Source organism: Engystomops pustulosus, chromosome 7 (assembly GCF_040894005.1).
Source record: "Engystomops pustulosus chromosome 7, aEngPut4.maternal, whole genome shotgun sequence".
Taxonomy (NCBI): domain Eukaryota; kingdom Metazoa; phylum Chordata; class Amphibia; order Anura; family Leptodactylidae; genus Engystomops; species Engystomops pustulosus.
Window position 1 is genome coordinate 133,326,742 of NC_092417.1, and position 16,057 is coordinate 133,342,798.

The following is a 16,057-nucleotide window of genomic DNA, read 5'->3' on the forward strand; positions in this document are numbered from 1 at the left end:
TTCAGAAGAGAGACATGAAAGCAGTATGGGATGCGCATGCTGGGAGGAAGACGAAGGCCACTGGGTTGATGCGCTTTATCACCTCAAAAGGACCCAGGAAACCCGGACTAAGTTTGTAGCTGGGAATCTTCAGCCAGACATATCTAGAAGACAGCCACACTTTATCACCCAGAGAGAAGAGTGGAGGAGACCTACGTTTCTTGTCAGCCTGGGTCTTGGTGCGGGTGGATGCCCGGAGTAGAGACTGACGTATTTGCTCCCAGATAGATCTGAGATCTCGGACCAATTCTTTCACGGCAGGATCATCAGAGCACTCATTAAGAGCGAGAGGTGGACAAGGATGTTGATTATACGAAAATGCTGCCCATGGCAACAGAGTGAACCATTCATCCTGAAGGGCAGAGACAACATTACAGAGATTACAGCCCTAGTCTGGTTAACTCTCTCTACTTGTCGATTGGACTGGGGATGGTACTCAGAGGAAAAATCCAGCTTCACTTGAAGTTGACTACACAGGGATCACCAGAACTTAAAAAACAAACTGAAACCCACAGTCAGAAATGATGTGCTGAGGAAGTCTATGAAGCCAGAAGATGTGGAGGAAGAACAGGCTGGCAAGGCATGGTGCAAACTTGGCAGAGGAACAAAGTGGGACATCTTGGAGAACAGGTCGGTTACCACCCAGATGATGGTATTAGGAAGGTGGAAGATTTGTGATAGTCAATAGCCACGTGAGTCCACGGGCAGCTAGGAATTGGTAATGGCATGAAAAAAACAACTGGTTTGAGAGGGGATGCTTTTTTTAGGCACAGGAAGTGCAGGAGCCCACTAATCCTGTATATCTATGACCAGATCTGGCTACCAGTAGAAACAAGAAATGAGGGCGACAGAGCATTACACCCTAGGGTGCCCAGCCACATGAGACCAATGTCCCCAAGTCAGTATCCTCTTCCGTAGAGCTGGTCGGACATAGATCTTGCCAGGAGGAAGCTGCCACAGATCCACAGGAGCAGTGAGAAAAAGGCGTTTTGGTGGAGCTATATGTCAAGGAGTAGGATCTTCCCCAATGGCATCTTAGGCAAGAGAGAGGGCATCGGCCTTAACATTCTTCTCTGCAGGACAGAAATATATCAAGAAATTGAAGTGGGCGAACAAGAGGAACCAACGAGGCTGTCGCTTGTCCAGATGCAGAGCAGTCTGAAGGTACAGGAGGTTTTTGTGATCAGTATAGATACTGACTGGATGATGACAAGCTCCCTCCAGAAGATAACGCCACTCTTCCAAGGCAAGTTTTATGGCCACCAATAGTAACCAACAAAAGAACAAAAGAGAGGATGCGTATGATGGACTAAGGTAATATCAAAAAAACTTTATTAATACATAAACACAGTAACAACAAAACCACATAATAAAAACACTTAAAAAGTGCACCATGCAAGGTGTACTTAACCTCCCAGGACCAGTATGTCCTGGGCTCCCCAGCCCCAAGCCGACCAAGTCAAAACGACAAATGTGTGATGCAGGACAATGAGGGGAGTACTAAATACAGCTGAATAACATCAAATTGCAACAGGCAATATGTGCATACATAAAGTGACCAGTGCAAAAAATAAATGAACCCAACAGTCCTGTATATAGTAGCCTAAATGCCTGAAGTATACGGTACCTAATGTGGATCCATATGGTAAGGTGAGAGAGGCAGAAAGGCAAGGTCGGAGTGGGGAGGAGGAGAGAGGAGCGAACCCCACCCGTATCGTCACCTGCTCCGGTGACTTCCTCAGGGGTGTGTGGCTCAATACCGTCGTGGTCCTGTTTATATGGGGTCCCCCCGCCCATAGGAACAATCCCCGCCCCCACACAAAAAAAACCTATTACCTGCTAATTTGACAGCTGCAGATGGCATGTGGTGGAATGGATCACGCATATGCGGAAGTGATCTAGATCATGTGACCAGTCAGCTGCAGGAATTATACTTGGGTTATTATACTATGACTATGCACTTTTGTGTTCTATGCTTTATTTATTTTCCCACAGGAATATGTGTTATTCTGCACATATATGGCAGCTGGCACCATATGGGCACCATGCCCTCCCTCTCCACATCCTAAAGGAGCCACCAGCACAGACACACCTGCAGATGTGCAAGTCCCGCCTTACCACGTATGTATTCCATGGTAGGTATCAACTTACCTCTTACTGAGCACCGCACACCACTTTCTTTTGGGGTCTTCCTTTTTCCTCACTTCCCCTCTAAATGGATCCTGGATCGATTATCGACCCACCCTCCCTTTGGCACATTTTTCTTGGTCACTTGCCCATGCCTTGGGTGTCCCGGGTTCTCAGCAAGACCTTTCTCTGCATCAGTGCACTTCACACCACTTGTTTGTTCTGTACTCTTCATGTAAATTTATATTTTTATAATATTTTAAAAAAAAGCTCTTTTCACCCTATTCCTCTAGTACTCAACACATTTATCAACGTTGGAAACCCTAAGGATACCACCCCTTCCCTCACAAAGATCTGCCAGATGTCTGCCCACCAGACCAAGTGATCCTTTACATCTGCACACCTGGGACCTCGATGTCTAGAGTCCTCTTCTGCCGACTTTGTTTTGCCGCAAGCCTTTTTCCCTGGAAGCTTCTACAGGATACATTAATCATGGTCATCACCAACCATGATGTGAGGTTTTACCCTTAGATACCTCGACCACCAGACCAGGTGATTCTACACAACTATACACTTCGGACCTCGATGCCCAAAGTCTGTCTTTTCCTGTTAACTTTGTTTTGCCACAAGCCTCTCCCTCCGGAAGTGTTTACAGGATACATTAACCATGGACATCACCTACCAGTACGTGAGGGTCTACCCTTGGACGCCTTTTGCCCTACCATGGTGACCATGCGGTGACCCCTTCGAGCCCCGACCTGGATAGCGTTGGGCTGCGCCCACGTGTTAGTCTGCATGAGTTGTTACCCTATTTTACTGTATCTTTTTTGTTTTTGGTGGTCCTCCTGCCCGTGGGGGTAGTCCCCTCCCACACCTTACCTGTTTTTCTGCTCTAAGACATAATTACATCCTCGTACATTACCTGCTGTGATACCTTCATTATGGACATGTATATATAATTAATTTATTTATTTTTTTTTTTTTCCCCAAGTTCGCCACTTGGCTGCATAACATTGGGCATTCCTCACGCTCTTCTGTATTCCATAATATCTTGTCGTTTCTACTGTTTGGGTTTTCTATTATAGGATCAGACTTTCATAAAACTGTCGGTATACACGGATTTGGCACGGCTTTGATTTATATCATAATCACCTGTTTATTGCACAACTTCACTGAGTCGATATTCCGCCGCCTAAAAGGAGGGTTACAGATGCACTGGCCATCGTACCCCTCTGTTGGAATACTGCTTGGGCCTTCTATTATAAGACCATACCTTCATAAAACTGCTGGTGTTCATAGGTTTGGCACGGCTTTGATCTGTACCATTATCACCTGTTTATTGCACAACTTCACTGAGTTGGGACTCTATCACCCAAAAAGAGGGTTACAGATGCACTGGCCATCGTACCCCTTGGTTGGAATATAGTTATTGTTTATGATCATTGTCTATATAAAAAATTTTTTTGTGTAATATTTGGTCATAATGTCTCACTCAGTAATCATGCATCGCTCACGACTCTCACCATGTGATTGGTCTATATTCCATTATTGTATATATTTATAATAATTATTTTTTATTTTAATTATTTATTTATTTATATATATATATTTTTTTTTTTTTATGAAAACATGATCCTTGTTTCACTGTATACTCACCTAGAATCGGCGATGCAGGTGATATCATTTCTCAGCGCAGGCGCATTTACCAGTCCTTGTTCTCATCTGAGTAGACCCCGATCATGTGACCGGTGTCTGGTGATCGCTTTCGATTCTTTCCGTAAAAAAGAGTACTTTTTGTATTTTAGGACTCTGACTTTCTCTGTTCTCTGTTATTACACCATCATTCTTTATACATATTTAGAATCTGCAATATAGGTGGTATTATTCGTATTTGTGTTCATTTGAACAAACGCTTACTATGTGATTGGTCTGTACTCTATTATTACATCTCATACACATCTTGGTCCTTTGTGGCAAAAACATGATCCTTGCTTCACTGTATCATATACTTATCTTGAATCGGCGATGCAAGTGACACCATTTCTCAGCGCAGGTGCATTTATCCGTCTTTGTTTTCATCTGAGTAAACTCCGATCATGTGACTGGTCACATGATCTAGATCACTTCCTGCAGCTGACTGGTCACATGATCTAGATCACTTCCTGCAGCTGACTGGTCACATGATCTAGATCACTTCCGCATATGCGTGATCCATTCCACCACATGCCATCTGCAGCTGTCAAATTAGCAGGTAATAGGTTTTTTTTGTGTGGGGGCGGGGATTGTTCCTATGGGCGGGGGGACCCCATATAAACAGGACCACGACGGTATTGAGCCACACACCCCTGAGGAAGTCACCGGAGCAGGTGACGATACGCGTGGGGTTCGCTCCTCTCTCCTCCTCCCCACTCCGACCTTGCCTTTCTGCCTCTCTCACCTTACCATATGGATCCACATTAGGTACCGTATACTTCAGGCATTTAGGCTACTATATACAGGACTGTTGGGTTCATTTATTTTTTGCACTGGTCACTTTATGTATGCACATATTGCCTGTTGCAATTTGATGTTATTCAGCTGTATTTAGTACTCCCCTCATTGTCCTGCATCACACATTTGTCGTTTTGACTTGGTCGGCTTGGGGCTGGGGAGCCCAGGACATACTGGTCCTGGGAGGTTAAGTACACCTTGCATGGTGCACTTTTTAAGTGTTTTTATTATGTGGTTTTGTTGTTACTGTGTTTATGTATTAATAAAGTTTTTTTGATATTACCTTAGTCCATCATACGCATCCTCTCTTTTGTTCTTTTGTTGGTTACATGCTCTCCTAGGATACGTGGACTTATTTGTTATCTGTATACATTGGTAGTGCCTGTCCTATTCTTTGTTTGGTCATGGCCACCAATAGTGTAATACCTGTCAGCGGCTGAAAAGGTCTTAGAGAAGAATCTGACGTCGACCTATGGGCCCTATATGGGTAAGAACGGCTCCAGCACCAACCGAGGAGGCATCAACCTTGACTAGGAACAGTTTTTCAGTATCTGGCCGTGAGAACAAGAGCAGGGGCAAAGGCAGACTTCAGCTTGGAGAAAGCTTCTTCAGCCACCGTAGAGCACAGCATAGGATTGGCGTTTTTATTTGTCAGTGCCACAACGGGAGACACAAGAGAGGAGAAATGTGGAATGAACTGCCGGTTGTAATTAGCAAAGCCCAGGAATCTTTGGATAGCACAAAGTCTTACTTCGGCAAGACCACTGAAGTACTGCAGACATCTTGGCAAAATCCATCTGTAGTCCCTTGTCAGAGATGATATATATCCGAGGAAAAGTACACTGTTCTGGTGGAACTAGCACTGCTCCAGTTTGGCATATAGGCAATTAGCCCATAGGCACCTGATAACTTGTCGCATGTGGACTTGATGAGAAGCTAGGTCAGAAAAGAACACCAGGATATTGTCCAAGTAGACAAAGACACAATTGTAAAGTAAGACTCCAAAGATGTTGCTGACAAATTCTTGAAATACCACGGGCGCATTGCATAGTCCAAAGGGCATGACTAGATACTCAAAGTGCCCGTCTCGAATGTTAAAAGCTGTCTTCCACTCATCACCCTGAAAGATACAGATAAGATTATATGTCCCCCGAAGGTCCAATTTAGGGAAGATCTTGGCTCCATAGAGGCAGTCAAAGAGTTCAGTGATAAGGGGTAGTGGATACCGGTTCTTCACCATGACTTTATTCAGACCACGTCTTTATTGGCCACAAAGAAGAAACCAGCACCGACAGGAAAAGACTTGCGGATAAATCCCTTCTGTAAATTCTCCTTGATGCAGGCCAACATGGAGAGTGGGACAACGCGGAGGGAGGGTCTCTGCTTGCGAGAAGACATCGGCATAGTCCATATAAGCAGCGGGAAGACCCACCAGGGGCTTGGATGACCAGAGGAGACTGGGTGGAGAGGCATGACGCAGTGAGACTGGCACCTGGGACCCCAGCAAACAACTTCCCCAGTTTGCCAGCCGAGGACAGGTGCGTGTTGCTGCAACCATGGAAGGCCCGATAATACAGAGGAAGTGGAACGGGGAAGCACATAGAAGTACAGTTTCTCTTTCTGTAATGCCTCGGTTTGCAGGCAGAGGGGCTCGGTGCAGTATCAGATAGCTGAGGATCTTCCCACTGATGGAAGAGTTAACCAGCAGCTTCTCAATACGGACCACAGAAAGGTTATGCTGGGAGATCAGGGCAGCATCCACAAAGTAAAGGCAGAGTGGAGTAAAGGAAGGTAGAGGCTATATACTGACTTCCCGTCCTGGAGTTGAGTAGAACAAGTATGTTTAGGCATGGAGAAGCTTTTCTCTCACCTAGGGATGCTTCTCCCAAGAATCCTAGGTGTGTGATTTCCCGGACACTGAGGACGAACTGGGCAAGTCTGGAGAATGTGTTCAGGGCTGGCACAATAGATACAGAGGTTCTCCTGTCTTCGTCTAGAGCACTCTTGGGGTGTTAGCCTCAGTAACAGACACAGAGGACGGCAGAGGGGGCCTTTGGAAAACTGGAGCCAAACGGGGTAGTCGTTGGACTTTGGCTTGCATTAGTTCAGCTCATAGTTCCCCTAAGCATTCAAAAAATCTGAAAAACATTGGCTTAAAAACACTTTACTAGTTCGACTTTAAAAAAAATATTTTGTAACTTTTTATCAGGAAGGGTTCACACTTCAAATGGCTATATCTTGTAAACCATGGACTGTACAAAACATACATCTGGTGTAATTTTAAAAAATAAAAGCAGGAGGACAGAGCTTACAGTTTGCATAAGTACATGCACTCTCTGAACAAGCTGAACCTCGGGAAGGGTGAAGAATTGATGGCATATATATTTTTAACATATTTTAGTAGGGATTTTACATTTTAAATAATTTGTCTTCTTATTCTTTAAAATCTTATTAAAAATGACATAAATAAAATTATCAAGTTAAAGTCTTCTGCATGCTATAGTGTAATGGCTGCGTGATTTACCCCAGCAGTAATTCCACAGACATTCTGCAAGCATCAGAAACCAGCCGCAACCAGATGACTTGTTTACTATTGAGGATACTTGTTCCCCCTGGGAGAAAACTCAGTAGACTTGGGTCATAACTAGAAGAAGTCTTCATTATGAAAAAGTAAAAGAGAATACGGAGGATGCATCTCTGTTTCTTTAAAGGAAACCTACCATTTGATTTGATGCATTATGAAGCAAACTTACCTTGAGAATGCTGTGGCTACACTGATGCAGGCTCATAACTTGGTTAATTCCTGAAATGAGTGGTTTTGCTGAAAAAACAATTATAACATTCAGGACCTTGGGAAAGCTGGGTCAAGCTGGCTGCATACATAAACACATTACACACAGAGCTTTTCATTGGACATGGAGGTTAGTCAAGACATGACTAATCAACCTGAGCTGGATCACTCATACACAGCAGCTGGGGGATGGTGCAGCAATTAATTATTTTGCCTTTGGGCACAACCCAGTGATTACATCATCCTGTGGTGCAGTGAAACTTTAAGGGTTGATATCTCTGGTTTTGTTAAGCATCCATAGACAAGCCATCATCCAATACATCATATTAAAGGGGGGAATCTTCTGTTTTAAATGAAATAATTATTATGTTTCTACGTGCAAGGGTTCAGGAGAGGAGATATGGACATTCGAATTTGGTCACTGTCAAGGCATTTCTCCTCCTTGACTTCCTTTCTGCATGGGGCATTTTCAAAAAGGACACATATAGAAGTATGGCAGTCGTGAAGGGGTTAAAACGGCACACATTTATTGCTTCTGTAGAATTTATTTATTTATTTTTGTTGTTGAGTTAGTCAGGTCATATATTTTTCCACTTCAGGAAATTTACCCTTTATCATGTTAAGGGACAGATTTATTAAGAGAGACTTTTCTATATATTAGTTGCACATGCTCTTCAGTTCACTAGTCGTCTTAGAAGCACAGAGGGATAGGAATGAAACAACATACAACCCTTAAATAAATAATAATATTTATACATTCTTCAATGAAGCCCTTTTTGCTGTACATTTTTGTTTTTTCATTTTCTGCCATCTGAAAAGTTACTTTTCCCATCTTCACTTAGCAGTAGGCTGGAATCCTGCCTGTGACTTTAAATTATATTTTACTTATTGTATGGAAATATGTCATATTTATTCCTTTAAATTTAAAGTATGTCTAATCCTCGTTCTCCTTAATCCAATTAATTTTCTTTAGTGAATCTTGACTTTTGGATCTACTTATCAATCCATTTATCAAATTGTGTTAGCGACTATAATGAATTGGATGTGCAAATGACATCTCAAAAGATGCTGATGCTTCAAATGATGTAAATATTTTATCTGCTTCTGTGACTGATTATACTCTTACAGGGTTTCCAGTGACAATGTTCACTAATGATAATACCGCAACTTGCAGCATGTTCTACTCTCTAACCTAATCTTGTTTTAACCTGACTTGGTTAATTTGATGCTGTATAAAAGAATACAATATTATGGAGCTCTGTGCCACAGGAACCCAGCCCGAACATACCCAAAAAAAGCACCCTCTTTTTATTTTTTTTATTACCAATTTGGCAAATTGGCAAATTAGGCCAAATACTTGAGTCTGAACCCCTCGACAATATAAGAGAAAATTATATCATATTACCTCACATAATTTTTCTGACAACATTTAATCACTTTACAGATACCAGGAAATGCACTGTTGTTTGCCCCAAGCAAGGTTACAGTTAGGCTTGCCAATCCACTGACTGAGAATCTAGCTAACTGTAGATTAATAATGGAAGGCAATGGACTGGTACATGGAATAATCGAAAAAGAGTAAGTAGAATTTTTTTAACACATATAACTATGATTAGACATAATTAAAGAAGGTGCATTCACAATGTTGCAAATGAATCCATGACTATGTCATGTTTTTATTTTATCTATTAAAATATAGCCATAATAATTTATATCATATTAATAATTAATATTTGAATTCACATAAAATCAGGCAAACAGTATGCATGCTCCTTAACTATGCTCTATGCTCCATATATGTCCATATATGTCTAAGGCTTCAATCTCAGGAGCTAAACATATCAATTCCACAAGTTTTTCCATATAAGAGCATAAACATTTATGCAGATTCTAGTTACACTGCATTACCCCTCTCATAGGTAATTCCCCCAATAAAGGTCTTCTGTCATCAGGTACAGACACATAGGGGCCCATTTTCTAAGGGTCCGTCGGACGCTTTTCTGTCAGGTTTCCCGAATTTTTCCATTTTGCTCTGAATTGCCCCGAGTTTTTGGCGCACGCAATCGGATTGTGGCGGATCGGCGTCGGCTTTCATGCGTCACAAATCGGGGGGCGTGGCTGCCGGACAACCCGACTGATTCGAACAAACCGCGGAATTTAAAAATTAAATTATGTTGCAAGATCAGCACTCACATACACCGGGAAGAAGAAGGTGAACCTACGGCGGACCTCAGTGGGGAAGCGACTAGAGATGAGCGAACACTAAAATGCTCGGGTACTCGTTATTCGAGACGAACTTTTCCCGATGCTCGAGTGCTCGTCTCGAATAACGAACCCCATTGAAGTCAATGGGAGACTCGAGCATTTTTCAAGGGGACCAAGGCTCTGCACAGGGAAGCTTGGCCAAACACCTGGGAACCTCAGAAAAGGATGGAAACACCACGGAAATGGACAGGAAACAGCAGGGGCAGCATGCATGGATGCCTCTGAGGCTGCATAATCGCAACATTATGCCAAAATTATGGGAAACAGCATGGCCATGACAGAGTGACAGAATGAAGCTAGATAGCATCTAAAACATCCAATAATTGACCCTAAATGGACTCAGGCTTCAAACCAATGGGTGGCAGAGAGGAACCAAAGGAGGTGAGCAAGAAGCGCTCAAATAATATCGGTACATGATAAAAGTTTGCCAGTATATTTTGTGGATTTACACAGCAGGGTGGCGACAAAGTTAACATGGAAGCCATGAAAACAACCCAAAATTCTGCCTGACACAGCTCGTTTGATAAGGGGACCATGTATGGAGGCAGTGAACTAGTAGTAGATTAAAGGTGCTGCAGTTAAAACTATGTTAGTTGGATCTTGGCATGGAGCTGGCGCTCCGCTGCCAGGCGAGCTTTCGCCAATCCAAGCCCCTGTCTATAGGCTACTCCCCAAACAGCACTTCTAAGAACCTTTTGTATAAGATCAAGTGTAGTAGCGTTCTTATAAGTTTAGGATATGGCGGGTGAGGGGAATGTAAACAGCTGCGCAAGAAGCGCTGAAATAATATCGGTTAATCATAAAAGTTTGCCAGTATATTTTGTGGATAACACAGCAGGGTGGCGACAAAGTTAACAACTTTGATGTGGAATCCATGAAAACAACCCAAATTTCTGCCTGACACACCTCGTTTGATAAGGGGAGGATGTATGGAGGCAGCTATATGGACGACTTTTGGAGGTAGCAATGGAGACAACGTGTGGAGGCTGCTATGGAGACAATTTAATTTGGATAGTGCCTGTATGTGGCAGTCAAAAAAAGTTTTCAAACCAGAGGAGCAGGTAGGTGTCCCTCCAGAAAAATGGAATAGATTGAGTGCATGTATGTGGCAGTCCCAAAAAGTTTTCAAACCAGAGGAGCAGGTAGGTGGCCCTCCAGAAAAATTGAATAGATTGAGTGCCTGTATGTGGCAGTCCCAAAAAGTTTTCAAACCAGAGGAGCAGGTAGGTGTCCCTCCAGAAAAATGGAATAGATTGAGTGCCTGTATGTGGCAGTCCCAAAAATGTTTCAAACCAGAGGAGCAGGTAGGTGGCCCTCCAGTAAAATGGAAAAGATTGAGTGCCTGTATGTGGCAGTCCCAAAAATGTTTCAAACCAGAGGAGCAGGTAGGTGGCCCTCCAGTAAAATGGAATAGATTGAGTGCCTGTATGTGGCAGTCCCAAAAAGTTTTCAAACCAGAGGAGCAGGTAGGTGTCCCTCCAGAAAAATGGAATAGATTGAGTGCCTGTATGTGGCAGTCCCAAAAATTTTTCAAACCAGAGGAGCAGGTAGGTGGCCCTCCAGTAAAATGGAATAGATTGAGTGCCTGTATGTGGCAGTCCCAAAAATTTTTTAAAACAGAGGACCGGGTAGGTGGCCCTCCAGAAAAATGGAATAGATTGAGTGCCTGTATGTGGCACTCACAAAAATTGTTTCAAACAGGGGACCGGGTAGGTGGCCCTCCAGAAAAATTAAATGCATAAAGTACTATAGCAAGAGCCAGTGGGCCCTGTCAAAAAATAGCCAGTTTCCTCTGCTTTACTGTACAAAGAGGAGGAGAAGGAGGAAAATGAGGAGGAGGAGGAGTGGATCAATTATTCAGGTTGAGCTTCCTTCACCTGGTGGAGATTGGAAATTCTGAGAAATCCAGCCTTTATTCATTTTAATAAGCGTCAGCCTGTCAGCGCTGTCAGTCGACAGGCGTGTACGCTTATCTGTGATGATGCCACCAGCTGCACTGAAAACCCGCTCGGACAAGACGCTAGCGGCAGGGCAGGCAAGAACCTCCAAGGCGTACAGCGCCAGTTCGTGCCACATGTCCATCTTTGAAACCCAGTAGTTGTAGGGAGCTGTGTGATCATTTAGGACGATGGTATGGTCAGCTACGTACTCCCTCACCATCTTTCTGTAAAGATCAGCCCTACTCTGCCGAGACTGGGGACAGGTGACAGTGTCTTGCTGGGGTGACATAAAGCTGGCAAAAGCCTTGTAAAGCGTACCCTTGCCAGTGCTGGACAAGCTGCCTGCTCGCCTACTCTCCCTCGCTACTTGTCCCGCAGAACTACGCACTCTGCCGCTAGCGCTGTCAGAAGGGAAATACTGTTTCAGCTTGTGCACCAGGGCCTGCTGGTATTCATGCATTCTCACACTCCTTTCCTCTGCAGGGATGAGAGTGGAAAGATTTTGCTTGTACCGTGGGTCCAGGAGAGTGAACACCCAGTAATCGGTGCTGGAATAAATTCTTTGAACGCGAGGGTCACGGGATAGGCAGCCTAGCATGAAATCTGCCATATGCGCCAGAGTACCAACGCGTAAGAATTCACTCCCCTCACTGGCCTGACTGTCCATTTCCTCCTCCTCCAACTCCTCCAACTCCTCTTCTTCTGCCCATACACGCTGAACAGTGAAGGACTCAACAATGGTCCCCTCTTGTGTCTCGCCAACATTCTCCTCCTCTTCCTCCTCATCCTCCTCCACCTCCTCCGATATGCGCTGAGAAACAGACCTGAGGGTGCTTTGGCTATCAACAAGGGAATCTTCTTCCCCCGTCTCTTGTGACGAGCGCAAAGCTTCCGACTTCATGCTGATCAGAGAGTTTTTCAACAGGCCAAGCAGCGGGATGGTGAGGCTGATGATGGCGGCATCGCCACTGACCATCTGTGTTGACTCCTCAAAGTTACTCAGCACCTGACAGATATCAGACATCCACGTCCACTCCTCATTGTAGACTTGAGGAAGCTGACTGACCTGACTACCACTTCTGGTGGAAGTTGACATCTGGCAGTCTACAATCGCTCTGCGCTGCTGGTAAACTCTGGATAACATGGTCAGTGTTGAATTCCACCTCGTGGGCACGTCGCACAACAGTCGGTGAGCGGGCAGTTGGAGGCGGCGCTGCGCTGCCCTGAGAGTGGCAGCATCTGGGCTGGACTTCCTTAAATGCGCACAGATGCGGCGCACCTTCGTGAGCAAATCAGACAGATTGGGGTATGTCTTGAGGAAACGCTGAACTATCAGATTTAACACATGGGCCAGGCATGGCACATGTGTCAGTCTGCCGAGTTGCAGAGCCGCCACCAGGTTACGGCCGTTGTCACACACAACCATGCCTGGCTTCAGGTTCAGCGGTGCCAGCCACAGATCAGTCTGCGCCGTGATGCCCTGTAATAGCTCTTGGGCGGTGTGCCTTTTGTCGCCTAGGCTCAGCAGTTTGAGCACCGCCTGCTGTCGCTTAGCGACGGCACTGCTGCTGTGCCTAGAGCTACCGACTGATGGCGCCGTGCCCACGGATGGTAGTTCGGAGGAGGAGGTGGAGGAGGGGTGGGAGGAGGAGGAGGCATAGTAGGCCTGAAACACCTGGACCGAGGTAGGCCCCGCAATCCTCGGCGTCGGCAGTATATGACCAGCCCCAGGGTCAGACTCGGTCCCAGCCTCCACCAAGTTAACCCAATGTGCCGTCAGCGATATATAGTGGCCCTGCCCGGCAGCACTCGTCCACGTGTCCGTGGTCAGGTGGACCTTGTCAGAAACGGCGTTGGTCAGGGCACGGGTGATGTTGTCTGACACATGCTGGTGCAGGGCTGGGACGGCACATCGGGAAAAGTAGTGGCGGCTGGGGACCGAATACCGAGGGGCGGCCGCCGCCATGAGGTTGCGAAAGGCCTCGGTCTCTACTAGCCTATAGGGCAGCATCTCCAGGCTAAGCAATCTGGAGATGTGCACATTAAGGGCTTGGGCGTGCGGGTGGGTTGCACTATATTTGCGTTTCCGCTCCAGCGTCTGGGGTATGGAGAGCTGAACGCTGGTGGATGCTGTGGAGGATCGTGGAGGCGACGATGGGGTTTTTGTGGCAGGGTCCTGGGCAGGGGGCTGACTATCAGCTGACACAGGGGAAGGAGCAGTGGTGTGCACGGCCGGAGGTGAACGGGCTTGTTGCCACTGAGTGGGGTGTTTAGCATTCATATGCCTGCGCATACTGGTGGTAGTTAAGCTAGTAGTGGTGGAACCCCTGCTGAGCCTGGTTTGGCAAATGTTGCACACCACAGTCCGTCGGTCATCCGGTGTTTCCTTAAAGAACCTCCAGACTTCTGAAGATCTAGCCCTCGCCGCAAGAGCCCTCACCACGGGAGCCTCACTAGTTGACACATTTGGCGCTGATGCACCAGCTCTGGCCCTGCCTCTCCGTCTGGCCCCACCACTGCCTCTTCCAACCTGTTCTGGTCGAGGACTCTCCTCCGTCTCAGAAGCACTGTGTTCACCCGGCCTCTCAACCCAGCTTGGGTCTGTCACCTCATCATCCTCCGATCCCTCAGTCTGCTCCCCCCTCGGACTTCCTGCCCTGACAACAACTTCCCCACTGTCTGACAACCGTGTCTCCTCATCGTCGGACACCTCTTAACACACTTCCACTACGTCAAGAAGGTCATCATCACCCACAGACTGTGACTGGTGGAAAACCTGGGCATCGGAAAATTGCTCAGCAGCAACCGGACAAGTGGTTTGTGACTGTGGGAAGGGTCCAGAAAACAGTTCCTCAGAGTATGCCGGTTCAAATGCCAAATTTTCCTGGGAGGGGGCAGACTGGGGGGGAGGAGGCTGAGGTGCAGGAGCTGGAGGAGTGGCGATTTCGGTGACATGGGTGGACTGCGTGGAAGACTGACTGGTGGACAAATTGCTCGAAGCATTGTCAGCAATCCACGACATCACCTGTTCGCACTGTTCTGGCCTCAACAGTGCTCTACCACGAGTCCCAGTAACTTCAGACATGAACCTAGGGAGTGTAGCTCTGCGGCGTTCCCCTGCTCCCTCATAAGCAGGTGGTGTCTCACCCCGCCCAGGACCACGGCCTCTGACCCCTGCAGTAGTTGGACGCCCACGTCCCCGCCCTCGTCCTCTACCCCTAGCCCTCGGGTTAAACATTTTTAAAATGAGAGTTATAACTTTAATTTTTTTTTAACTTTTTTTTGTGTTTTTTGTTTTTTTTTGTGTTTTTTGTTTTTTTTTGTTTTTTTTGTTTTTTTTTTGTGTTTTTGAGTTTTTAAAACCAAACGATGCTATCCTATTGCTATGGCTATTTTCTAGCCAAGTATGAAAGCACACTACTATGCCAGATGAGATGACACTGAGTTATTAAACAAAATAAACGTAAAATAAAAAAGGACAAATGGCAGACTGTGCCTAATTGAAATCCAACCCCTACTAAATTTTCCCACTTCAGTCTTTGCTATGGATATGTGCGTCACTAAGCACAAAACACAGCGGTCGCAAGTCTCACTACAAATTGCTCAGAATTGCCTAGTACATGCACTGCAGCAAGTACAGCCACCAGCAGATCAACCAGAAATCAAATATATAGAACGCTACTGTAGGCGTAAGTAAGCTGTTTGGATTCTCCTATGGCTATTTTCTAGCCAAGTATCAAAGCACACTACTATGCCAGATGAGATGACACTGAGTTATTAAACAAAATAAACGTAAAAAAAAAAGTTAATGGCAGACTGTGCCTAATTGAAATCAAACCCCTACTAAATTTTCCCACTTTGGTGTTTGAGGTGGATATGTGTGCCAGTAAGAGCTAAACACAACGGTAGCAAGTCCCCCTGCTAATTCCTCACAAAATGGTACTAGATGCAAATAAAAAAAAAAAAAGTAGAACGTTATTGTAGCCCTAAGAAGGGCTGTTGGGTTCTTGGAGAATCACTCCTGCCTAACAGTAAGCTAATAGAACACCCTAACGCTTTCCCTGACCAGCAGCAGCTCTCTCCCTAGCGGCATCCAGACACAGAATGATCCGAGCAGCGCGGGCAGCGGCTAGTCTATCCCAGGGTCACCTGATCTGGCCAGCCAACCACTGCTATCGACGTGTAAGGGTACCACGTCATGCTGGGTGGAGTGCAGAGTCTCCTGGCTTGTGATTGGCTCTGTTTCTGGCCGCCAAAAAGCAAAACGGCGGGAGCTGCCATTTTCTCGAGCGGGCGAAGTATTCGTCCGAGCAACGAGCAGTTTCGAGTACGCTAATGCTCGACCGAGCATCAAGCTCGGACGAGCATGTTCGCTCATCTCTAGAAGCGACACATTCAGGAAATT

At 45.7% G+C, this 16,057-nt stretch overlaps 1 protein-coding gene across 1 annotated transcript in view; it reads left to right on the forward strand.

Moving 5' to 3' along the window:
• Positions 1-16,057, forward strand: part of LOC140068960 (protein-glutamine gamma-glutamyltransferase 5-like) — a 76,998-nt gene that overhangs the window by 44,395 nt on the left and 16,546 nt on the right. Inside the window, exon 13 of the mRNA XM_072114304.1 lies at positions 8,892-9,025. Coding sequence (XP_071970405.1) covers positions 8,892-9,025 — 134 coding nt within the window. The remainder of the gene's footprint in view (positions 1-8,891; positions 9,026-16,057) is intronic.